This window comes from Thunnus albacares, chromosome 23 (assembly GCF_914725855.1).
Source record: "Thunnus albacares chromosome 23, fThuAlb1.1, whole genome shotgun sequence".
NCBI classification, from domain to species: Eukaryota; Metazoa; Chordata; class Actinopteri; order Scombriformes; family Scombridae; genus Thunnus; species Thunnus albacares.
In genome coordinates, this window is record NC_058128.1 from 118,705 (window position 1) to 145,049 (window position 26,345).

At 41.0% G+C, this 26,345-nt stretch overlaps 1 protein-coding gene across 2 annotated transcripts; it reads right to left on the reverse strand.

The window, feature by feature from the left end:
• Window positions 1-90: 90 nt before the first annotated feature.
• cdhr5-rs (cadherin-related family member 5, related sequence) lies at window positions 91-22,704 on the reverse strand. Of its 2 annotated transcripts, XM_044342608.1 has the most exons (15): window positions 22,152-22,704; window positions 17,894-18,003; window positions 16,460-16,668; window positions 15,240-15,296; window positions 15,074-15,166; window positions 14,635-14,721; window positions 14,434-14,544; window positions 13,068-13,232; window positions 12,885-12,975; window positions 12,297-12,403; window positions 11,998-12,198; window positions 11,780-11,911; window positions 10,798-10,876; window positions 4,353-4,546; window positions 91-1,336 (listed from the first exon to the last, which is right to left on the reverse strand). In XM_044342608.1, the coding sequence occupies exons 2-15, from the start codon at window positions 17,958-17,960 to the stop codon at window positions 806-808; spliced, it is 2,124 nt and encodes a 707-aa protein (XP_044198543.1). In that variant the 5' UTR covers window positions 17,961-18,003; window positions 22,152-22,704; the 3' UTR covers window positions 91-805. The 2 variants fall into 2 exon arrangements, with proteins under 2 accessions (XP_044198543.1, XP_044198544.1); XM_044342609.1 differs by lacking the exon at window positions 22,152-22,704 and having other exon boundaries at window positions 17,894-18,116.
• Between the last annotated feature and the right edge of the window lie 3,641 nt (window positions 22,705-26,345).

Genomic DNA, 26,345 nt, shown 5'->3' on the forward strand with positions numbered 1-26,345 from the left:
TCAGTCAGTGTTTGATGAAAGTGATGCAGCAGCTTCTATTAAAACAGGTTTGTGCTTCCTGTGAAAGAAAACATGGCAGAGCTCTCAGAATGATGTAACACTAAACTCTTTATCATGATCTGATAACACTTCTGTTGATCAATGAAGTAACTGTGACACATGTGTGGACACATACTCTAGAAAGCTAAAAATATACAATACAGTCTTGGTGATGTCAAAACGTGTATTGATTTTCATTGATTTGATCATTCTAAGGATTTGCTGAGTAATTGTTCTGTATCAGCCAGCAAGGATCAATATGTATAGTGACATCACTATGACTGATATCATGTTGTAATGAAAATGTTCAGAAATTTGATGATTCTGAACAATGATCTCAAGTTATAAGTCTTTTTTCTCAGACACTGATCCTGAACACATCACAGAAAAACACTGATCCTGAACACATCGTAGGAGAAACACTCTGATCCTGAACACATCGTAGGAGAAACACTCTGATCCTGAACACATCGTAGGAGAAACACGCTGATCCTGAACACATCGTAGGAGAAACACTCTGATCCTGAACACATCGTAGGAGAAACAGGAGGTGTTTCTGCTGGTTGTTACAGGTTGTGTTGATGTCTGTGTGTTCTGGTTTCACACTGTTATGATGGTGAGATTAAAGGGGTTTGATGTTCATCAGTAAGGAAAATGTTGAGTGAATCATGTCAGCCTCAGATGTTGACATGTTTGATGTGACAGTTTGTCGTTCATTTGATACTGATTCTATATCTCTGTTTTCTGATTGGCTGTTGAGATATTTCTACTGTCCGTCCTCTGAGCTGGACTCGTCTGCAGAGAGACAGATGACAGAGACCATCGTTCTGTAGGGGTTCTCTGACTCCTGAGACATCTCTTCTGTTTGATTTGTTTTCACGTCGTCACTGTGAAGGGTCTCTGATTTTACTGCTCTGATGTCATCACTTTGAACACCTGTGGACACACCTTCAGTCTGTCCCTGCAGTGACTGTCGACGTCCTGGTTCCTCTTTAACAACAGATAAACGGTGTGTTTCTTCTTTAACAGTCGGCCTGTCTCCCTTCACTGCAGGCTGGAGTTCTGGTATTTCTGAAACAGGAAACAGATCACTGCGAGACCTGCAGGTGCTTCCTGGGTCAAGGATGATGGTTGATGATGATGATGATGATGGAGGAGGACGAAGAGACTGTTTCCTGGTGTAGATGCCCTGTCTACCGTGGAAACTTCCTGAGCGTGAAGACTCGTATTCATGGCTGAAAGCTCTGCTGTTGTAGGACATCTCGTCCATGGAGAACACAGGTCGACCGGAGCTCACCTGTCAGTCATGGAGAGACAAGAGGTTAGTGTTCATGTTTAGTTTATTCTAGTAATTTAGATGAATGGTAAACACAGCAGAGAAACACTCCTCTGATGTATGAAGGATAAAGTCCCTGCGTGTTTCGAAGGCAGACAGCCTCAAACAACAGACCAGCTCTTTCTTCAACACCCCAGGAATGCTGGTCCATAAAGTGAGAGTCCCAAACTCCTCACTGACCATCTAAACAACCTCCTGCAAACAGAAAGGATCAGATAAGGAACCTCCATCTCCTGCATGGTCACCAAACCAGACCACTGACCCAAACCACCTTTGATCCTTCACGCTACAAGAGCAGCAAGACGGGAAGACCAATTCACACCCCAGTATGAACTGATGGTACTGTTTGGATAAACGACCCCCACCACTGGTTATCATAACTCACCTCTAAGAGCCAATCAGAGACGAGCTGCCACCAACTTTAATCCCACTGTGGACTTTGACTTTCAGGACTTGAATGACCAACCCAAGAACTGATCACTGGATAAACCAGCATAAGACACAAGACCTGCTGCACAATACGCCATGCTCCATTCACACACACACACACACACACACACACACACACACACACACACACACACACACACACACACACACACACACACACACACACACCCTCTAATGGCATGGACCTCTGCCATTCACAGTCAGATCAAGGAGAACAGATGACTGTAAAACACATGGAATTACAAATGTAGTATTTTGTCTGAGGAAAATTAATATTGTATGTTAGTATGTGTGTATGTCACCATATGTGTTGTTATGTACTTCAGTTATACTTTTATTTCACTGCCTTTAAGACAAGAAATGTACCACTAACATAATCCCATCATCCATGATAACACCATCATGTTTAGTATCATTCTGCTTGTTTCACTTTCAGAACGCTAAAGCTACTAACGAAATTGCAAAATTAGGAGTCATGCAATTGTTAAATTGTAAATACTTTGATTAATGGAGTAACTATATTCAGGAACTGTACCTGCCTGTCCATGAACAGGAGGGGACCGACTCTGCTCCCCCAGAACTCTGCAACCCCTGGGATTGGTGAGGATGCACCTTCTGGGCGGACAGATCGAAACTTTAAAATAGTGTCTTATCTGAGACTCTGAGCCGTTTTTAAGCTGCTCCTTTGGGCTGCTTTTTGCTAGTTTCTGGTTCTTCTTGCTTTTGACTTTGTCTTCTTACCTTCTGCCATGCCAATGGAAAGTTTGCATTTTGCTAGTCTGAAGATGTGACTCAGAGCAACAGGAGATGAAACCTCAGAATCTGGAGTCACAAGTTGAGGATCAAACCTAGGAGAGCCTGAACCAGGAGCTCTCTTTCAATGGGAACTTTTCAATTCTAGACTGGCCGACTCACTCATCATTACCAGATCCAGACTCCAGCTCCTCACTCCAGCATATTAGACTCCATTCTCCACAAGAAGCCGCCCCAGAGAGCAAGCAAGTATTCATACAAAACTGTCATCAACGTGCTTAAACCCTGGTGCATCATGATTTGTAATTTCAATTGGTGATTCAGAACTAAGCTGTTGTACCGTTGATTTGACTCGCTGCTTCTCAGGTAACAGTCATCTCATCTGTTTATCAGGTCTCTCATACCAGCTACACAATAGATAACTGCATCATGCATTCAAATCATTTACTAGCCACAGCTTTGTGCACCAGTTTCCCTCTTGTGTCTTGTTTGTAAAATGTTGTAGTGTTTAGTACTTGTAGGTGTCGTATTACTAATAAATGTGTTTGTGTTTTCTTGTGCATCTCAGTCACTTAAAAGACCTTATACCCTCGCAAAATCATAATTACGGTTAATAACAATCATAATTCTAATTGACCTTTCTTGTTTGGCCAACAAGAAAGATTATTTCCCCATTATTATACCTACTCTAATATGAGTTATGTCACTGGACAGATAATTTTATGTTGGAGTTGTTGCACAATAATAACTCATAATTCCCCCATAAAATCATAAAGATGTTTGGGTGCACAAATTCCTACAGACACTTCCACTCCACTGATGTATAAATATAAACACAGAGACACTTCCACTACACTGATGAACGAATATAAACACAGAGACACTTCCACTCCACTGATGTATAAATATAAACACAGAGACACTTCCACTCCACTGATGTATAAATATAAACACAGAGACACTTCCACTACACTGATGTATAAATGTAAACGTAGCACAGGATGTGCACACTGACAGTCACAACATCACTGAAGAAGAATCATTAAACTCACCATCTGAAACCACAGTAAACTCTACAGATGTAACACAGGAAACAGGAGAGAGAGTTGATATAATTAAAATAAATACTATAAACTGTAACAGTTGCTTAGTGAGTGAAACCACAGTAAACTGTGTAAACTGTTACATCTGAACTGTAAACTCCACAGCGGTAACACAGGAAACATGTAGGATAGAGAGAATCAGAACTCTCTTTAAATATTTATTTAACCTGAATACTCCACTGATGACCTCGGATCTACTCATCTTCCACGGATTCCGATCCAGACCTGCTCCTCTTGCCCCAGCCTACCTCAGCTCTAGGTTCCCAGCTACTAGTTTCCCCTGGCCTGCTTTAATAATTACCTTATCCTTCTGTGTCCTTGTCTCCTCATCTCTGAGTGTCTGCACTAAGGTTCACCTGCTCGGCCCCCATGTAACATTTTCAGTATTTTCATTATTGATCCCTCACACAGAATTCAAATCTGTCTCTCTTTTTGGATTCCAGTGTAGAAACTCAGTTTTTACTGAAATCCTTCATTCACCAAAAGTTTTCCTAAATGTTAGAGTCAGGAGAAACAGGTATAAATAATATTAACTTGTATTATGTAATTCACAAAGTCTCCGGTCAAGTGTCTTAACATTTCATTTCAGAAGTTTAAACATTTCAAACATCTCGTCAGGTGTTTTAACGTTTCATGTCAGGTGTAGTAAAGGTTGCAGTTTCAGTTCGTACCACACTGGGAGGTTTTCCAAGGGTCACAGTTCCTTGTTCGTCAGGTTCTCGTTGTCGTCGTCTCCTGATGATTCGAAGCAGAAGAAACAGAAGAGCTGAGAGAAACAGCAGCACGATCATGGCAGCAATTCCTCCCGCCAGTCTGCTGTCCACATCTCTGAACAGCTGCTCCTCAGTGAACGCACCACGAGGAACTACAGACAGGAAAGCGTTCATGTCAGTGAATGCACCACGAGGAACTACAGACAGGAAAGCGTTCATGTCAGTGAACGCACCACGAGGAACTACAGACAGGAAAGCGTTCATGTCAGTGAACGCACCACGAGGAACTACAGACAGGAAAGCGTTCATGTCAGTGAATGCACCACGAGGAACTACAGACAGGAAAGGGTTCATGTCAGTGAATGCACCACGAGGAACTACAGACAGGAAAGGGTTCATGTCAGTGAATGCACCACGAGGAACTACAGACAGGAAAGCGTTCATGTCAGTGAATGCACCACGAGGAACTACAGACAGGAAAGCGTTCATGTCAGTGAATGCACCACGAGGAACTACAGAGAGGAAAGCGTTCATGTCAGTGAATGCACCACGAGGAACTACAGAGAGGAAAGCGTTCATGTCAGTGAATGCACCACGAGGAACTACAGACAGGAAAGCGTTCATGTCAGTGAATGCACCACGAGGAACTACAGAGAGGAAAGTGTTCATGTCAGTGAATGCACCACAAGGAACTACAGACAGGGAGAGTTCATGTCGTGTGGAATCGAGTCATGTCGAGGCATGTTGAGTTGTGTTGAGTCTTGTAGTGTTGTGTAGTGTTGTGTTGAGTCTTGTAGTGTTGTGTTGTGTTGTGTTGAGTTGTGTTGAGTCTTGTAGTGTTGTGTTGTGTTGTGTTGTGTTGTGTTGTGTTGAGTTGTGTTGAGTCTTGTAGTGTTGTGTTGTGTTGTGTTGAGTCTTGTAGTGTTGTGTAGTGTTGTGTTGAGTCTTGTAGTGTTGTGTAGTGTTGTGTTGAGTCTTGTAGTGTTGTGTTGTGTTGTGTTGTGTTGTGTTGTGTTGAGTCTTGTAGTGTTGTGTTGTGTTGAGTCTTGTAGTGTTGTGTTGAGTCTTGTAGTGTTGTGTTGTGTTGAGTCTTGTAGTGTTGTGTTGAGTCTTGTAGTGTTGTGTTGAGTTGTGTTGAGTCTTGTAGTGTTGTGTTGAGTCTTGTAGTGTTGTGTTGTGTTGTGTTGAGTCTTGTAGTGTTGTGTTGAGTCTTGTAGTGTTGTGTTGAGTTGTGTTGAGTCTTGTAGTGTTGTGTAGTGTTGTGTTGAGTCTTGTAGTGTTGTGTTGTGTTGTGTTGAGTCTTGTAGTGTTGTGTAGTGTTGTGTTGAGTCTTGTAGTGTTGTGTTGTGTTGAGTCTTGTAGTGTTGTGTTGTGTTGAGTCTTGTTGTGTTGTGTTGTGTTGAGTCTTGTAGTGTTGTGTAGTGTTGTGTTGTGTTGTGTTGAGTCTTGTAGTGTTGTGTTGAGTCTTGTAGTGTTGTGTTGAGTCTTGTAGTGTTGTGTTGTGTTGTGTTGAGTCTTGTTGTGTTGTGTTGTGTTGAGTCTTGTAGTGTTGTGTTGAGTCTTGTTGTGTTGTGTTGTGTTGAGTCTTGTTGTGTTGTGTTGTGTTGTGTTGTGTAGTGTTGTGTTGTGTAGTGTTGTGTTGTGTTGTGTTGAGTCTTGTAGTGTTGTGTTGTGTTGTGTTGAGTCTTGTTGTGTTGTGTTGAGTCTTGTAGTGTTGTGTTGTGTTGAGTCGTGTTGAGTCTTGTTGTGTTGTGTTGTGTTGTGTTGAGTCGTGTTGAGTCTTGTAGTGTTGTGTTGTGTTGAGTTGTGTTGAGTCTTGTAGTGTGTTGTGTTGAGTCTTGTAGTGTTGTGTTGAGTCTTGTAGTGTTGTGTTGTGTTGAGTCTTGTTGTGTTGTGTTGTGTTGTGTTGTGTTGTGTTGAGTCGTGTTGAGTCTTGTTGTGTTGTGTTGTGTTGTGTTGTGTTGTGTTGAGTCTTGTTGTGTTGTGTTGTGTTGAGTCTTGTAGTGTTGTGTTGTGTTGAGTCTTGTTGTGTTGTGTTGTGTTGAGTCTTGTTGTGTTGTGTTGTGTTGTGTTGTGTTGTGTTGTGTTGAGTCGTGTTGAGTCGTGTTGTGTTGTGTAGTGTTGTGTTGTGTTGTGTTGAGTCTTGTAGTGTTGTGTTGTGTTGTGTTGAGTCTTGTTGTGTTGTGTTGTGTTGAGTCTTGTAGTGTTGTGTTGTGTTGTGTTGTGTTGAGTCTTGTTGTGTTGTGTTGTGTTGAGTCGTGTTGAGTCTTGTTGTGTTGTGTTGTGTTGTGTTGTGTTGAGTCGTGTTGAGTCTTGTAGTGTTGTGTTGTGTTGTGTTGAGTCTTGTAGTGTTGTGTTGAGTCTTGTAGTGTTGTGTTGTGTTGAGTCTTGTAGTGTTGTGTTCTGTTGTGTTGAGTCGTGTTGAGTCGTGTTGAGTCTTGTTGTGTTGTGTTGTGTTGTGTTGTGTTGTGTTGAGTCTTGTTGTGTTGTGTTGTGTTGAGTCTTGTAGTGTTGTGTTGTGTTGAGTCTTGTTGTGTTGTGTTGTGTTGAGTCTTGTTGTGTTGTGTTGTGTTGTGTTGTGTTGTGTTGTGTTGAGTCGTGTTGAGTCGTGTTGTGTTGTGTAGTGTTGTGTTGTGTTGTGTTGAGTCTTGTAGTGTTGTGTTGTGTTGTGTTGAGTCTTGTTGTGTTGTGTTGTGTTGAGTCTTGTAGTGTTGTGTTGTGTTGTGTTGTGTTGTGTTGAGTCTTGTTGTGTTGTGTTGTGTTGAGTCGTGTTGAGTCTTGTTGTGTTGTGTTGTGTTGTGTTGTGTTGAGTCGTGTTGAGTCTTGTAGTGTTGTGTTGTGTTGTGTTGAGTCTTGTAGTGTTGTGTTGAGTCTTGTAGTGTTGTGTTGTGTTGAGTCTTGTAGTGTTGTGTTGTGTTGTGTTGAGTCTTGTTGTGTTGTGTTGTGTTGAGTCTTGTAGTGTTGTGTTGTGTTGAGTCTTGTTGTGTTGTGTTGTGTTGAGTCTTGTTGTGTTGTGTTGTGTTGAGTCTTGTAGTGTTGTGTTGTGTTGAGTCTTGTTGTGTTGTGTTGAGTCTTGTAGTGTTGTGTTGTGTTGAGTCTTGTTGTGTTGTGTTGTGTTGTGTTGAGTCGTGTTGAGTCTTGTAGTGTTGTGTTGTGTTGAGTTGTGTTGAGTCTTGTAGTGTTGTGTTGTGTTGAGTCGTGTTGAGTCTTGTAGTGTTGTGTTGTGTTGAGTTGTGTTGAGTCTTGTAGTGTTGTGTTGTGTTTAGTCTTGTAGTGTTGTGTTGAGTCTTGTAGTGTTGTGTTGAGTCTTGTTGTGTTGTGTTGTGTTGAGTCTTGTAGTGTTGTGTTGAGTCTTGTAGTGTTGTGTTGTGTAGTGTTGTGTTGTGTTGTGTTGTGTTGAGTCTTGTAGTGTTGTGTTGAGTTGTGTTGAGTCTTGTAGTGTTGTGTTGAGTCTTGTAGTGTTGTGTTGAGTTGTGTTGAGTCTTGTAGTGTTGTGTTGAGTCTTGTAGTGTTGTGTTGTGTTGTGTTGAGTCTTGTAGTGTTGTGTTGTGTTGAGTCTTGTAGTGTTGTGTTGAGTCTTGTAGTGTTGTGTTGAGTTGTGTTGAGTCTTGTAGTGTTGTGTTGAGTCTTGTAGTGTTGTGTTGAGTCTTGTAGTGTTGTGTTGAGTCTTGTAGTGTTGTGTTGTGTTGAGTCTTGTTGTGTTGTGTTGTGTTGAGTCTTGTTGTGTTGTGTTGTGTTGTGTTGAGTCGTGTTGAGTCGTGTTGTGTTGTGTAGTGTTGTGTTGTGTTGTGTTGAGTCTTGTAGTGTTGTGTTGTGTTGTGTTGAGTCTTGTTGTGTTGTGTTGTGTTGAGTCTTGTAGTGTTGTGTTGTGTTGAGTCTTGTTGTGTTGTGTTGTGTTGTGTTGTGTTGTGTTGAGTCTTGTAGTGTTGTGTTGTGTTGAGTCTTGTAGTGTTGTGTTGTGTTTTGTTGAGTCTTGTTGTGTTGTGTTGTGTTGAGTCTTGTAGTGTTGTGTTGTGTTGAGTCTTGTTGTGTTGTGTTGTGTTGAGTCTTGTTGTGTTGTGTTGTGTTGTGTTGTGTTGAGTCGTGTTGAGTCGTGTTGTGTTGTGTAGTGTTGTGTTGTGTTGTGTTGAGTCTTGTTGTGTTGTGTTGTGTTGAGTCGTGTAGTGTTGTGTTGTGTTGAGTCTTGTTGTGTTGTGTTGTGTTGAGTCGTGTTGAGTCTTGTTGTGTTGTGTTGTGTTGAGTCTTGTAGTGTTGTGTTGTGTTGTGTTGAGTCTTGTAGTGTTGTGTTGAGTCTTGTTGTGTTGTGTTGTGTTGTGTTGTGTTGTGTTGTGTTGAGTCGTGTTGAGTCGTGTTGTGTTGTGTAGTGTTGTGTTGTGTTGTGTTGAGTCTTGTAGTGTTGTGTTGTGTTGTGTTGAGTCTTGTTGTGTTGTGTTGTGTTGAGTCTTGTAGTGTTGTGTTGTGTTGTGTTGTGTTGTGTTGAGTCTTGTTGTGTTGTGTTGTGTTGAGTCGTGTTGAGTCTTGTTGTGTTGTGTTGTGTTGTGTTGTGTTGAGTCGTGTTGAGTCTTGTAGTGTTGTGTTGTGTTGTGTTGAGTCTTGTAGTGTTGTGTTGAGTCTTGTAGTGTTGTGTTGTGTTGAGTCTTGTAGTGTTGTGTTGTGTTGTGTTGAGTCTTGTTGTGTTGTGTTGTGTTGAGTCTTGTAGTGTTGTGTTGTGTTGAGTCTTGTTGTGTTGTGTTGTGTTGAGTCTTGTTGTGTTGTGTTGTGTTGAGTCTTGTAGTGTTGTGTTGTGTTGAGTCTTGTTGTGTTGTGTTGAGTCTTGTAGTGTTGTGTTGTGTTGAGTCTTGTTGTGTTGTGTTGTGTTGTGTTGAGTCGTGTTGAGTCTTGTAGTGTTGTGTTGTGTTGAGTTGTGTTGAGTCTTGTAGTGTTGTGTTGTGTTGAGTCGTGTTGAGTCTTGTAGTGTTGTGTTGTGTTGAGTTGTGTTGAGTCTTGTAGTGTTGTGTTGTGTTTAGTCTTGTAGTGTTGTGTTGAGTCTTGTAGTGTTGTGTTGAGTCTTGTTGTGTTGTGTTGTGTTGAGTCTTGTAGTGTTGTGTTGAGTCTTGTAGTGTTGTGTTGTGTAGTGTTGTGTTGTGTTGTGTTGTGTTGAGTCTTGTAGTGTTGTGTTGAGTTGTGTTGAGTCTTGTAGTGTTGTGTTGAGTCTTGTAGTGTTGTGTTGAGTTGTGTTGAGTCTTGTAGTGTTGTGTTGAGTCTTGTAGTGTTGTGTTGTGTTGTGTTGAGTCTTGTAGTGTTGTGTTGTGTTGAGTCTTGTAGTGTTGTGTTGAGTCTTGTAGTGTTGTGTTGAGTTGTGTTGAGTCTTGTAGTGTTGTGTTGAGTCTTGTAGTGTTGTGTTGAGTCTTGTAGTGTTGTGTTGAGTCTTGTAGTGTTGTGTTGTGTTGAGTCTTGTTGTGTTGTGTTGTGTTGAGTCTTGTTGTGTTGTGTTGTGTTGTGTTGAGTCGTGTTGAGTCGTGTTGTGTTGTGTAGTGTTGTGTTGTGTTGTGTTGAGTCTTGTAGTGTTGTGTTGTGTTGTGTTGAGTCTTGTTGTGTTGTGTTGTGTTGAGTCTTGTAGTGTTGTGTTGTGTTGAGTCTTGTTGTGTTGTGTTGTGTTGTGTTGTGTTGTGTTGAGTCTTGTAGTGTTGTGTTGTGTTGAGTCTTGTAGTGTTGTGTTGTGTTTTGTTGAGTCTTGTTGTGTTGTGTTGTGTTGAGTCTTGTAGTGTTGTGTTGTGTTGAGTCTTGTTGTGTTGTGTTGTGTTGAGTCTTGTTGTGTTGTGTTGTGTTGTGTTGTGTTGAGTCGTGTTGAGTCGTGTTGTGTTGTGTAGTGTTGTGTTGTGTTGTGTTGAGTCTTGTTGTGTTGTGTTGTGTTGAGTCGTGTAGTGTTGTGTTGTGTTGAGTCTTGTTGTGTTGTGTTGTGTTGAGTCGTGTTGAGTCTTGTTGTGTTGTGTTGTGTTGAGTCTTGTAGTGTTGTGTTGTGTTGTGTTGAGTCTTGTAGTGTTGTGTTGAGTCTTGTAGTGTTGTGTTGTGTTGTGTTGTGTTGAGTCTTGTTGTGTTGTGTTGTGTTGAGTCTTGTAGTGTTGTGTTGAGTCTTGTAGTGTTGTGTTGAGTCTTGTTGTGTTGTGTTGTGTTGAGTCGTGTTGAGTCTTGTTGTGTTGTGTTGAGTCGTGTTGAGTCTTGTTGTGTTGTGTTGAGTCGTGTTGAGTCTTGTTGTGTTGTGTTGTGTTGAGTCGTGTTGAGTCTTGTTGTGTTGTGTTGAGTCGTGTTGAGTCTTGTTGTGTTGTGTTGAGTTGTGTTGTGTTGTGTTGAGTCTTGTAGTGTTGTGTTGAGTCGTGTTGAGTCTGGCATGGCCAGGCGTGTTGTATAGAGTTGTGTCATTCACCTGGTTGTCCCCTCTGAAGAACTTCAATGTCCACTGAAGTAGAAACTTCTTCTCCTGATTCTTCATCTCTGGCAACAACCTGCAGAGTCATAGCACATCATCCAGGATCAACATTATCATGATCATCAGGAATTTAATCCTGACCGCATACTGAAGAAACTTTCTCCACAGATGTCCCAACCTAAATCTCCAGGATTTTAATCATAACATTCTCAACAAGTGTAGTGTAATTCCTACATTGTTATTGTTATTATTGTTGTTATTCTGCTTCTCTTTCTTTCTCTCTCAACCCAACCAGTCGAGGCAGATGGCGTCCACCTAGAGTCCGGTTCTGCTGGAGGTTTCTTCCTGTTAAAGGGGAGTTGTCCCTGCTGCTGCTGATGGAGGAATGTTGGGTCTCTGTAGATTAAAGAGTTCGGACTAGACCTGCTCTGTGTGAAAAGAGCCCTGAGATGACTTCTGTTGGGATTTGGCTTGACTTGAAACTTCCTGTCTGAGACATTTTCTGACTGACTCTAAACACTCGGTTGAGCAGACTCATCATCAGATGTGGATTCACACTGTGAAGCTTTTAGTTTTAATCCCAGTCAGCTGCTCCTGCTGAGACTCTACTCTGCACATCAGATCAGAGACCATAAACACAGCTGAAGACCATCAACAGACTGCTTTGCTGTTCCTGAACATCACACTGACCAGACTTTAAACATGAGTTGTTAACCATTAATAATCCATTTTTTATGTTGTCAGATTCTGGAAACTTCCTTTAAAATCATTTATAAAAGCTGCCTCCAACCAAACTCTGTACAAGTTTTGGAGTATTTAAAAGTTAATGAAAACATCTCACATTTTACTTGACTGTTGAATTATATTTTCTAAATCTGCTGCCTCGTACTTACAAACATTACTTTTACTTTAGGACCTCTGTGTTACTGAAGTATTGCAGTATAGTAGTATAATACAGTACAGGTGACGGTAATCTCACCTCTAGGATGTGTCTGTCGAAGGCATGAAGTCGGTCAGTCCGGGCGATCAGAACACCCCCCTGGGTGATGTGGTACCGTCCATCACTGACTGACGGAGGATGAAGGGAGTAGCGGATGTTTGGATTCAGGCCCTGTGATTGGACAGGTGTGATGACTCAGCAGGTGTTTGATTCATACAGCTGATACAGTAAACAGGTAGATCTGTTGCTGCTCTTACATCAGAGAAGTCCCAGTCAGACACCTGGACCAGCAGCACCTGGTTCCCATAGGTGGAGACGATGGAGGCGGGGCTAGAGCTCTGGATGATGAAACCTTTGTAAATGGTTCTGTTGAAGAATGGAGGGAACGCATTCTCAGAGAGAACTCTGACCAGAACCGACGCCACACTGTACTTCAACGGATCATCCAGCTGAGATGCCTGGAGGAGGTGAGACAGGTGAGGACAGGTAAAGACAGGTGAGATAGTCTTTAATCTGTTTTTTGTAAACAGTGATTGTTGTGAATCAGAATTCGTACCATGATGCTGAGTCTGAAATTTGGTGTCTGTTGTCGGTCATCCACAGCTCTGGTTAACCTGATCTCACCTGTCTGGTCATCAATCACAAACCTTCCCTGATCACCACCTGCTGGGTCAAACAGACAGACATGCACACACCAGCCATCTAATATCTTTGTTTATTCAATATTTGTGTTTTTAGTGGCCTGTAATAAAAGAGTGTTGATGAATTTTATGGATATTGTTGAAATCAAGTTACAATGATGTAAATAATCACGCTGGTTAATTTTCACGGGAGCTGCAGTTTTTATGCAAAAAAAAAAAAAAAAGTTTAACTTGTTAAAGTCACAAATGTTTCAGCATCTGATTTTTATCTCCAAATATGAAAATAAACTCCCTGAAGACACTTCATTGTTTCAGAAAGACAGATGAGAGAATGAACTGAGTCACAGAAGCTAGTGGAACAGAGTCAAAACAGGAAGTGATGTCATGATTTCAGGTCTGTGGGTAGTCTGTGTTGACTTGTTGAGTTTCTCCAGCATGAACAAAAAGTTCAGATGTAGTTTGTAGCAGTTGTTGTCATGGCGATAGTGTAGTTCAAGTCTGACCTGACAGGATAGTGTAGATCAGAGGACTGTCGAGTCCTCTGTCTCCATCTTCTGCTCTGATTGGACCAGGAGAAAACTGCAGAACCACCTCCTGAGACACAAACAGATCAGACGATGAACACTTTGGATTGATTTGGAGACGTCCTGCAGTTTCCGTCAGCGCCACCAGCAGGACAAAGTTACCTGGTGTGTCTCTGTGATGTTGGCAGTGTAGGTGGGGTTTGTGCAGACAGGAACACCTGGAGAGACAGGTGTACAAGGCAGGAAGTGAGGGTACTGGTCGTCTCCGTCCTCGATGTTCACCATCAGGGTGGCGGTCGTGTTGAACTTCTCCACAGAGTTTGCTTCCTGTTTCACCATCAAAATAAAACATCAAGTTATTCTTCATCATTCATTTTACTATAAAAACACTTTTTACTCTATAAAATATATTTACTGTCTTTACCAGATTTTGTATAAAGGCTGTTTTACAGCCTGAACACCTAAAGCTGAACAGAGCAGGTAAGAAAGGTAGTGAGGCTGGAGATCTGTTCATTTCCACCATAAGAGGGCGCTATAACAAAGGCAGCCATGTAACTGTACACTGCATATTAAAATACTTTATACCTGGTAATATTATTTCACAATAATGATGTATTCTGTGTTTGATATAATGCTCTAGTCTGTAGGTAATAAATGTTCCCAGACATCATCTGTGTTTGATATTTATGTGTATTGCAGAGATCAGTATGTAAAGCAGCAGAGACTTCACATCCTACTGGTCACCTGAGTCAGTGCACCGTCATCAGGTGTTTGGACCCTGATTCTACTTCATTCTGCCTTTAGTGTCAGTTTACTTTTAGTTTTTCTTTGTCCTTATTTTAGAACAGTTTTGGAGCAGATTTATGATCATAATCACATGTGCACAATAATTTAATGTTATGTACATTGAATGATTCAAAATGTACAATAATTATGGAGTGCTTTAGGTTTTACAGTGAAATGGTTTGAAGCTGATTTACAATCAGATTCATCATCGAGAGAAAACTGACCCTGGATCTGTCAGATCCGCCGTCACTGTCATCGCTCACAGCCTCTTCTAAGCACCTGGTGACTCTGTTCGGTTTGAGTTCGGTTATCCTAAAGTTTTATTTGGTTCTGTGATGAATGATGCATTTTGTGTTGTCACAGAAACCTGTTATTATTAACAAAACAAAACAAAAAAGAAACAAATAAAATAATAATTCAGCTTTTTAATATTTAGTTTGTGATGTGACTTTGAATTTCAGGAGGGTTTAGTTTAATTTTAACTGGTTACTGAGGTCATTGAGGGTCACCTGGAGGGAAAATATAGATTATTTGATTATTATGTAAATCTGTGTTTATCTCATTTAAATACAGGAAATAATATTTATTAACATGTTTGATTATAAATCTGCTTCTTTAAACAAATGAATGAATCTAGCAGCTGCTCTGTGAATCATGTGATAGTTGTTGGTTTTCATGTTGACTCTGATTACTGACCTCACTGTCATCCTGACAGTTAATTAAAAAGGTTAACGAGCTTTACCTCGGCCCAGATCAGCAGCTGCAGGTGGGTTCTGGTCTCGTAGTCCAGAGGTTTGTCCAGAACCACGTTCCCGCTGTTGGGTAGATCGATCCTAAAGAATGACGCATCAGGCTGCAGGAGACAGTTTACAGGTGTGTTCAGTCATGTGACACGTACAGCATGTGGACAAAAGTATGTGGACAGCCCTGTCGTACATCTTACCAATGATTGATCGATGATATAAGTGATCATGTCTCCATCTGCATCGACGGCCTTCACAGTGAAAACCACAGAGTTCACTGCTGTCAGCTGCACACACAGTCAGCCTCTTATTATAGTTTTATATGTATATGTATATATATATATATATATATATATATGTATATATATATATATATATATACACTTTACACAGTATGTATATATACACAGTGCAGTCACCACGTCAGCATGAGATCAGTGCTTTTACTTCATCATCATCTCCCTCACAGGCTCAGATGTTTCTGTCCTGAACAGTTTTATTCTCACTGTTACAATAATAACAGTAATACAAAAATGTTTTAAAGTAACAGAGTTTAACGGAGAAAAGAGTGAAACAAACAATAACATAATCTGTTGTTGTTTCTTTTGGATGAAGCAACATCGTGCCTCCATGTTGTACCTCATTGATGGTGAATGGCTGAATCGTCTCCTCCAGGAAGTTCGGTTTGTTGTCGTTCTCATTCAGAATCTCCACCAGGATCCTGTACTGACTCTGATCACACAAACACAACCATCTGACACTGTGATGACATCACTCTACTAAGGTGTTTGGACAAGTGACATACCTGTATGACATCATCCTCATAACACGTCAGCTCTGCTATCAGCACTGATCCGTGAACCTGTGAGAGAGACAGCAAACACGTCTGTTCATTGTCCAGGTGACATGTTTAAATTCAGGTGAATCACAGATGACACGTTAAAACTCAGATGAAGTGTATTTATTCTCAGGTGTGTTTGGTCTCAGGTATATTCAGCCTCAGGTGTGTTCAGCCTCAGGTATATTCAGTCTCAGGTGTATTCAGTCTCAGGTGTATTCAGTCTCAGGTGTGTTTGGTCTCAGGTGTATTCAGTCTCAGGTGTGTTTGGTCTCAGGTGTATTCAGTCTCAGGTGTATTCAGTCTCAGGTGTATTCAGTCTCAGGTGTATTCGGTCTCAGGTGTGTTTGGTCTCAGGTGTGTTTGGTCTCAGGTGTGTCTGGTCTCAGGTGTATTCAGTCTCGGGTGTTTAGTTTCAGGTGTGTTTGGTCTCAGGTGTATTCAGTCTCAGGTGTGTCTGGTCTCAGGTGTATTCAGTCTCGGGTGTTTAGTTTCAGGTGTGTTTGGTCTCAGGTGTATTCAGTCTCAGGTGTGTTTGGTCTCAGGTGTATTCAGTCTCAGGTGTGTTTGGTCTCAGGTGTGTTTGGTCTCAGGTGTATTCAGTCTCAGGTGTATTCAGTCTCAGGTGTATTCAGTCTCAGGTGTGTCTGGTCTCAGATATATTCAGTCTCAGGTGTATTCAGTCTCAGGTGTGTCTGGTCTCAGATATATTCAGTCTCAGGTGTATTCAGTCTCAGGTGTATTCAGTCTCAGGTGTATTGAGTCTCAGGTGTGTCTGGTCTCAGGTGTATTCAGTCTGAGGTGTATTCAGTCTCAGGTGTATTCAGTCTCAGGTGTATTCAGTCTCAGGTGTGTCTGGTCTCAGGTGTATTCAGTCTCAGGTGTATTCAGTCTCAGGTGTATTCAGTCTCAGGTGTATTCAGCCTCAGGTGTGTTTGGTCTCAGGTGTATTCAGTCTCGGGTGTGTTTGGTCTCAGGTGTATTCAGTCTCAGGTGTGTTTGGTCTCAGGTGTATTCAGTCTCAGGTGTGTTTGGTCTCAGGTGTGATTGGTCTCAGGTGTATTCAGTCTCGGGTGTTTAGTTTCAGGTGTGATTGGTCTCAGGTGTATTCAGTCTCAGGTGTGTCTGGTCTCAGGTGTATTCAGTCTCGGGTGTTTAGTTTCAGGTGTGTCTGGTCTCAGGTGTACCTCTCGATCCAGGACTCTGGAGCTGGAGGAGTTGAGGCGGATGGTTCGACCCTCTAAGAAGAACCAATCGGAGTTTTCTCCAGTCAGACACAGGCGGATGGCGGAGGCTCGGGGGTCTCCACTGACGCTCAGGTTGGCAATGAACTGTCCCGTTGGACTGTTCTCTCTGATGGACGCAAAGATGTCCGACCCCCCCAGACACAGACTGGCTGTGGACCAACCACAGGGAGACAATCCAGCTGACAATCTGCCGTAAGGTTAAAGTTATTACATCCTTAAAGTTCATTGTCATGGCTAAAATAATAACCACGGGTTTAGGGGACGATCATAGTTACGCTATTAAAAAAACTGGCCCGACTCAAACAGAAAACATACAGTGGCCTCCTGTAGCAAAGTCAGGAGAGACCTGGAAACACGCTGAGGTGGAAAATACCTGCAAGTTATCTTTAAGTTATGATAGAACTGCGACATTGAAGCCACCTTTCATTTGGAACAAACTCTTTATGGTTTTTATCTTTTCATATTAAATGTGACATTATGCTTACACCACTTACACCAACATGATGAGAAATCCTCAAAAAGTCCAGAAAAGTTTCCTGACCGGAGTTCAGGTTTGTTTCCTTAGCTGATGAACTAACCCTACCTGTAACTACTTTACCTGTAAGAGTTTTACCTGTTACAGTGTGGTGTATTTTCATTAAAAGTCATTGGTGTGCTTAAAGACAATATTAAGCTATGCAGATTGATTTTATAAGTTTATAAGCAATAAGGGCTAGTGTGATACAATTTGTATTGGTGTAGTTATAATCTCATGAACCATATTTAATCACACTGTACGTATAGAGGCACGGTAGAACAATCATAATCATACACTGGAGAAATTTGAGTGTGTTTGTATTACATGTCACTTTGCTTGGGTCTGCTAAAGTCTTCACCTTTTAAAAAAATACTCTCTGGAGGAGATCAAGAAATAAGGGTGTAAAATGACTAGAATAACTTATAAAAAAATAAAAGGCCAGAAGACAACTTGGCAATAATGGTGTAAAATGATTCCCAATACTTATATATAAATTGGATATAATCAGGTAGAATTGAATATGCCAGTACATATCCTCAAACAGCTCAAAACCTGTTTTGAAGAGTTTTGACCAACAACGAGTGACGGAGATAAAAGTAACATAATAATTGGTCAAAAATTAGGGAGGGTGGATGATAAGGTGTGACCTAAGCCGACCCAAGGACATAAAAACAATGCCCCAAAGAAAAAACCTTTGGAGCGATTTGGTTCGTTGTAAAGTGCTACTTGCTCCCCTTTTTTGCCGGCATTAAAGAACACTTTGCTGCTTGGACCTCTGACTCCCTTTTTATTTTCAAGAGAGAGTTTTTTGCTCTGGTACCTTTTTCTGCAACAATTTGATACAACAACAGCTTTACCTGTAACAACATGGTAGGATAACCTGAGCGCCACCTGCCACAGCAGCAACCTGCAGGATCTCAGCATTTTCCTCCGTCCTCCTCCACCTGCTCCACAGACACACTTCCACCTGAAAACAAAAAAACAGGCTTCATTTCATCTTTACCATCTAACTTGTGATCGTTCAGTCACATTAGAGACGTGCTATGTGAATAGTGTAGGGGTTTGAGCAAATTTAACTCAGTCAAGTCTGAGTTAGACACACTTTCAACCCCACAAAGGATACATGTTTTCAACCCCACCTGAAGAAGGCCCCACCTGAGGAAGTGCCCCACCTGAAGAAGGCCCCACCTGAGGAAGGGCCTCACCTGAGGATGTGCCCCATGATGTGCCCCACCTGAGGAAGAGCCCCACCTGAGGGAGTGCCCCACCTGAGGGAGTGCCCCACCTGAGGAAGAGCCCCACCTGAGGGAGTGCCCCACCTGAGGGAGTGCCCCACCTGAGGGAGTGCCCCACGTGAGGATCTAAGGCTGCAGGCTGGCCAGTGGAGAGAAGCTAGTATTGGGCTGATGTGATGTTGTTTGTTAAAACCAGTAAGAAGCTGAGCCGCTGCATTCTGAACCAGTTGGAGGTGAAAGAGGGACTTTTGTTTTATGCCAGAAAGGAGAATTACAGTAGTCTAGTCTGGAGAATATGAGAACATGGATGATTTTTTCCAGGTCAGAGTGGGAGAGCATTGGCTTAATTCTGGAGATGGCTCTTCTTTGCAGGAAGCAGGACTGGACAACTTTATTGACATTTAGTTCAAAACTTAAATCAGAATCAAATAGTGCTCCTAGATTTCTGGCAGTGGGCTTCATGTTATTGGATAGGGGACCAGAACTGATGGGGTTTTTTGGATTTGGGGGCCTGAACAGTATGATTTCTGTTTTTGAGTTGTTGAGTTGAAGGACGTTTTGTTCCATCCAACAGTTGACATCACTCAGACAATCTACAGCAGCAGCTAGGCTTCTTGGGTCACCAGGTCTCAGGGGAAGGTGTATCTGTGTGTCGTCTGCATAGCAATGAAAAGAAACGTGTTGTTGGATGATTTGGCCAAGTGGAAGCATGTAGATGGAAAATAAAATTGGACCTAAACTTGAACCTTGTGGCACACCACTGGTAATGTTGGCTGTGGAAGAAGTGTAGTTATTGATGGTGACTGAGAAGGTTCTTTCTAAAAGTTAAGAATAAAACCAATCAAGTGCAATGTCCTTAATGCCCCCCCAGGTCTTAAGACAGTCAACTAGCAGGTCAGTGACCTTGACCTGCTGCATAGGTGTTTGTCCTCTCTGTCCTCCAGATGATTCTCTTGCACTAAAATGTGAAATCAGATCACATTGCATGATGTATGCATAATAACTAAATACATTTACTCAGGTACTGTAGTGAAGTACAGTTTTGAGGTACTTGTACTTTACTTGAGTATTTCCATGTGATGCTACTTTCTACATTTCAGAGGGAAATATTGTACTTTCTACTCCACTACATTTATTTGACAGCTTTAGTTACTTTTCAGATGAAGATTTGACACAATGGATAATATAACAAGCTTTTAAAATACAACACATTGTTAAAGATGAAACCAGTGGTTTCCAACCTTTTTGTCTTTTGACGTCTTACAAAAAGCAGTGTGTAGTCGGGGTCACATTTCACATGTCTATGAGTTGTTAACAGCTCCACCAAATAGTGATTTTTCCCTCTAAACTTCTCACATGCTTTCATTTCAATAAATGTTCAAATGATCCAATATTTCAGCAAAAATCAAAGATTAGAGAAAAAGTCCAAAAACTGCAATACTTTAACTACATCAAGCTCATAATACTTATGTACTTTTACTGCAATACTTTAACTACATCAAGCTCATAATACTTATGTACTTTTACTGCAATACTTTAACTACATCAAGCTCATAATACTTATGTACTTTTACTGCAATACTTTAACTACATCAAGCTCATAATACTTATGTACTTTTACTGCAATACTTTAACTACATCAAGCTCATAATACTTATGTACTTTTACTGCAATACTTTAACTACATCAAGCTCATAATACTTATGTACTTTTACTGCAATACTTTAACTACATCAAGCTCATAATACTTATGTACTTTTACTGTAGTAGGATTTTTCATGCAGGACTTCTTCTTGTAATGGAGTATTTTTACATTGTTGTATTTGTACTTTTACTGCATAATAGATCTGAGTGCTTCTTCCAGCAGTGTGTGTGAGTGACGTCATGATGAGTGTTGGGTCATGAGTCATGCAGCAGGAATGTGCAGCTCTGTGAGGATTAATCTGTTAATTAGTGAGAAGCACAAACACACAGCAATAAACAGCTCATGACTGAATACTGTTCAGAGTCTCAGAGCATTAACAACCATGAAATCATCGCAGGTACTGTTACAGTATTTATCTGAGATCAGATTCGTTTTTAGAGTTGTTAGCATCATTAGCAGTTAGTGGTGTGACTGTGGGGAGCTTATGTCTGTCTGTCTATCTTCACAGCAGTCTGGCTGTGAACTCTTCATCTCCAGAGAATAAATGTGAAAGATCCCCTCCAGACATGTTTTAAGACATATATAATTATCCTGCTTTGAATAATAATTTGTTTTTTCCATAAAAAAAAAAAAAAAATCATTCTGAGTTCAAACTGCTGCTGCACATCATGACAGGAAACCTCTGAAACTGAATCAGATTCCAGTCACATCAACGTGCACAGAGCTCCATGTTGTTTCAGGTCATGTATGTGAACATAGAACATAGAACACATCACAGAGTCACTGCTTGCTGACAATTTTTAGATACAACTTTACATTGACGAACAATCAACAGACAGGTTTTATCCACACGTAGCTCAAATTTATCAACAGATTTAAAGTAAAATGTAGTGGAAGTTTGTTTCCATCCACTGCTGTTGTGTGAATATTAGCAGATAAACAGCAGGTGGCGCTAGTTCTCCAGTTGGTGCCATTAAACTGTTACAGAAGAAGAGGACACAACGAGATGACATAACTGAAAGAGCGACAGTCAAAGCTCAAACGATGGAAAACCATGTGGAAAACGTGATGGAAATATGACATTTCTGTTAGTTTCATGTATTGATGTGAGGAAGGTTACAGTCTCCTCATCACTCCACACAGATCTGATGTTCTCAGCTTTACAGTGGAGGCTTCAGTGTACAGATTAGTATAACTATGTTAGCTGCCATGTTCTTAAAGATCAGTAACATACATGTTGTGTTCTGTCACATCATAAACTAACACTGAGGTCAGTTAATGAAGCGGCTTCAGAAATTAGATTATTAAAATTTTAGATTTAATGTTTCAGTGTTCTGTATCAGTCTGAGTATAAATAAAATTTTCATGACTGTCTGTAAGTGTAAATAAAGTTTTGTGTCTGAGCCTCGGGATTTAAAATAAGTTGCAGATTAATTATTTGTTGATGGATTTATGGATTCATGGTTTCCTGTCACGTCTGGTTTTAACTCTTAACTAAACATTCTGTTGAAACTTGTCTCATTTAAATCCACCGATTCATTTAATCTGTTTTACTCAGCAGGACGATTATCCTGCAGCTGACCAACAAGCTGACACACGCATCAACACACACACACACACACACGCATCAACACACACACACACACACACACACACACACACACACACGACACGCATCAACACACACACACACACACACACACACACACACGACACGCATCAACACACACACACACACACACACACACGACACGCATCAACACACACACACACACACACACATAAACACACACACACACACACGCATCAACACACACACACTCACACACACACACACACACACACACACACACACACACGACACGCATCAACACACACACACACACACACACACACACACACGACACGCATCAACACACACACACACACACACACACGACACGCATCAACACACACACACACACACACACACACACACGCATCAACACACACACACTCACACACACATAAACACACACACACACACACATAAACACACACGCACACACACACATAAACACACATGCACACACACACACACACACATAAACACACACACACACGCACACACACATAAACACACACACACACACACACATAAACACACGCACACACACACACACACACACACACACACACATATAAACACATATAAACACATGTATGTATGTGTGTAGTGACCTGCAGCTCACTGACCTCTCTCTCTCTTCTGTTGCTCTACAGACAGTGTCTCTCACCCCTCTGTCTGTCCAGGCCTCCTGCTCTCACTCATATGTTCATTTTGTCACGTCCTCTTCATGTCTTCTTCGTGTCTTCATGTCTTCTTCATGTCTTCATGTCTCAGCAGCAGTCGGAGTTTAACGCTCAGCGTCTCTCAGAGAGAACAGAGACCAGCCTGTCACTCTACGTGTGTGTGTATGTGTGTGTGAAAGCATTAACAGAGGGCTTACGCAGCATTAATGAGCAGGATAAGTAGGCCAACGTGCTGCAGGACTTTAAAGCTGCCGGACTTTAAAGCTGCAAAGCTGCAGCCTGTTTAGAGTCACTCTTTCATTTGCTTAAGTTACAGTTCTAACAATAACACTAACAGTTACACTAACAGTTACAGTATCAGCAACAGTAGCACCAACAGTATCAGCAACAGTAACAATATCAGCAACAGTAACAATATCACCAACAGTAGCACCAACAGTATCACCAACAGTAACACCAACAGTATCAGCAACAGTAGCACCAACAGTAACAGTAACAGTAGCACCAACAGTATCAGCAACAGTAACACCAACAGTATCAGCAACAGTAACACCAACAGTAACACCAACAGTAACAGTAACAGTAGCACCAACAGTATCACCAACAGTAACACCAACAGTATCAGCAACAGTAACACCAACAGTATCAGCAACAGTAACACCAACAGTATCAGCAACACTAACAGTATCAGCAACAGTAGCACCAACAGTATCAGCAACAGTAACACCAACAGTATCAGCAACACTAACAGTATCAGCAACAGTAACACCAACAGTATCAGCAACACTAACAGTATCAGCAACACTAACAGTATCAGCAACAGTAACACCAACAGTATCAGCAACAGTAACACCAACAGTATCAGCAACAGTAACAGTAACACCAACAGTATCAGCAACAGTAACACCAACAGTATCAGCAACACTAACAGTATCAGCAACAGTAGCACCAACAGTATCAGCAACACTAACAGTATCAGCAACACTAACAGTATCAGCAACAGTAACACCAACAGTATCAGCAACAGTAACAGTAACACCAACAGTATCAGCAACAGTAACACCAACAGTATCAGCAACAGTAACAGTAACACCAACAGTATCAGCAACAGTAACACCAACAGTATCAGCAACACTAACAGTATCAGCAACAGTAACAGTAACACCAACAGTATCAGCAACAGTAACAGTAACACCAACAGTATCAGCAACAGTAACACCAACAGTAACACCAACAGTAACACCAACAGTAACAGTAACACTAACAGTATCAGCAACAGTAACAGTAACACCAACAGTATCAGCAACAGTAACACCAACAGTAACACCAACAGTAACACCAACAGTAACAGTAACACTAACAGTATCAGCAACAGTAACAGTAACACCAACAGTAACAGTAACACTAACAGTATCAGCAACAGTAACAGTAACACCAACAATATCAGCAACAGTAACAGTAACACTAACAGTATCAGCAACAGTAACACTAACAATATCAGCCACAGTAACAGTAACAGTAACACCAACAGTATCAGCAACAGTAACAGTAACACCAACAGTATCAGCAACAGTAACACCAACAGTAACACCAACAGTAACAGTAAAACTAACAATATCAGCAACAGTAACAGTAACAGTAACACTAACAGTATCAGCAACAGTAACACTAACAATATCAGCCACAGTAACAGTAACAGTAACACTAACAGTATCAGCAACCGTAACACTAACAATATCAGCAACAGTAACAGTAACAGTAACACTAACAGTATCAGCAACCGTAACACTAACAATATCAGCAACAGTAACAGTAACACCAACAGTATCAGCAACAGTAACACCAGCAGTATCAGTAACAGTAACACTAACAGTATCAGTAACAGTATCAGCAACAGTAACACCAACAGTAACAGTAACAGTAACAGTAACAGTAACACCAACAATATCAGCAACAGTAACAGTAACACCAACAGTATCAGCAACAGTAACACCAACAGTATCAGCAACAGTAACACCAACAGTAACAGTAACAGTAACAGTAACAGTAACACCAACAATATCAGCAACAGTAACAGTAACACCAACAGTATCAGCAACAGTAACACCAACAGTATCAGCAACAGTAACACCAACAGTATCAGTAACAGTAACACTAACAGTATCAGTAACAGTATCAGCAACAGTAACACCAACAGTAACAGTAACAGTAACAGTAACAGTAACACCAACAATATCAGCAACAGTAACAGTAACACTAACAGTATCAGCAACCGTAACACTAACAATATCAGCAACAGTAACACTAACAATATCAGCCACAGTAACAGTAACACCAACAGTATCAGCAACAGTAACACCAACAGTATCAGTAACAGTAACACTAACAGTATCAGTAACAGTATCAGCAACAGTAACACCAACAGTAACAGTAACAGTAACAGTAACACCAACAGTATCAGCAACAGTAACACCAACAGTATCAGCAACAGTAACACCAACAGTAACAGTAACAGTAACAGTAACAGTAACACCAACAATATCAGCAACAGTAACAGTAACACCAACAGTATCAGCAACAGTAACACCAACAGTATCAGCAACAGTAACACCAACAGTATCAGTAACAGTAACACTAACAGTATCAGTAACAGTATCAGCAACAGTAACACCAACAGTAACAGTAACAGTAACAGTAACACCAACAATATCAGCAACAGTAACAGTAACACCAACAGTATCAGCAACAGTAACACCAACAGTGTCAGCAACAGTAACAGTAATACTAACAGTAACAGTAACACCAACAGTATCAGCAACAGTAACACCAACAGTAACAGTAACAGTAACACCAACAGTATCAGTAACAGTAACACCAACAGTATCAGTAACAGTATCAGCAACAGTAACAGTAACACCAACAGTATCAGCAACAGTAACACCAACAGTATCAGCAACAGTAACAGTAACACCAACAGTATCAGCAACAGTAACACCAACAGTAACAGTAACAGTAACACCAACAGTATCAGTAACAGTAACACCAACAGTATCAGCAACAGTAACACCAACAGTAACAGTAAAAGTAACACCAACAGTATCAGCAACAGTAACACCAACAGTATCAGTAACAGTATCAGCAACAGTAACAGTAACACCAACAGTATCAGCAACAGTAACACCAACAGTATCAGCAACAGTAACAGTAACACCAACAGTATCAGCAACAGTAACACCAACAGTAACAGTAACAGTAACACCAACAGTATCAGTAACAGTAACACCAACAGTATCAGTAACAGTAACACCAACAGTATCAGTAACAGTATCAGCAACAGTAACACCAACAGTATCAGCAACAGTAACACCAACAGTATCAGCAACAGTAACACCAACAGTAACAGTAACAGTAACACCAACAGTATCAGTAACAGTATCAGCAACAGTAACAGTAACACCAACAGTATCAGTAACAGTAACACCAACAGTATCAGTAACAGTATCAGCAACAGTAACAGTAACACCAACAGTATCAGCAACAGTAACACCAACAGTATCAGCAACAGTAACAGTAACACCAACAGTATCAGCAACAGTCACACCAACAGTAACAGTAACACCAACAGTATCAGTAACAGTAACACCAACAGTATCAGCAACAGTAACACCAACAGTAACAGTAACACCAACAGTAACAGTAACACTAACAGTATCAGCAACGGTAACAGTAACACCAACAGTAACAGTAACAGTAACAGCAACAGTAACACTAACAATATCAGCAACAGTAACAGTAACACCAACAGTATCAGCAACAGTAACACCAACAGTATCAGCAACAGTAACACCAACAGTATCAGCAACAGTAACAGTAACAGTATCAGTAACAGTAACACCAACAGTATCAGCAACAATAACAGTAACAGTAACACTAACAGTATCAGCAACAGTAACACTAACAATATCAGCAACAGTAACAGTAACACCAACAGTATCAGCAACAGTAAAACCAACAGTATCAGCAACAGTAACAGTAACAGTGTCAGCAACAGTAACAGTAATACTAACAGTAACAGTAACACTAATAGTATCAGTAACAGTAACAATATCAGCAACAGTAGCACTAACACTAACAGTA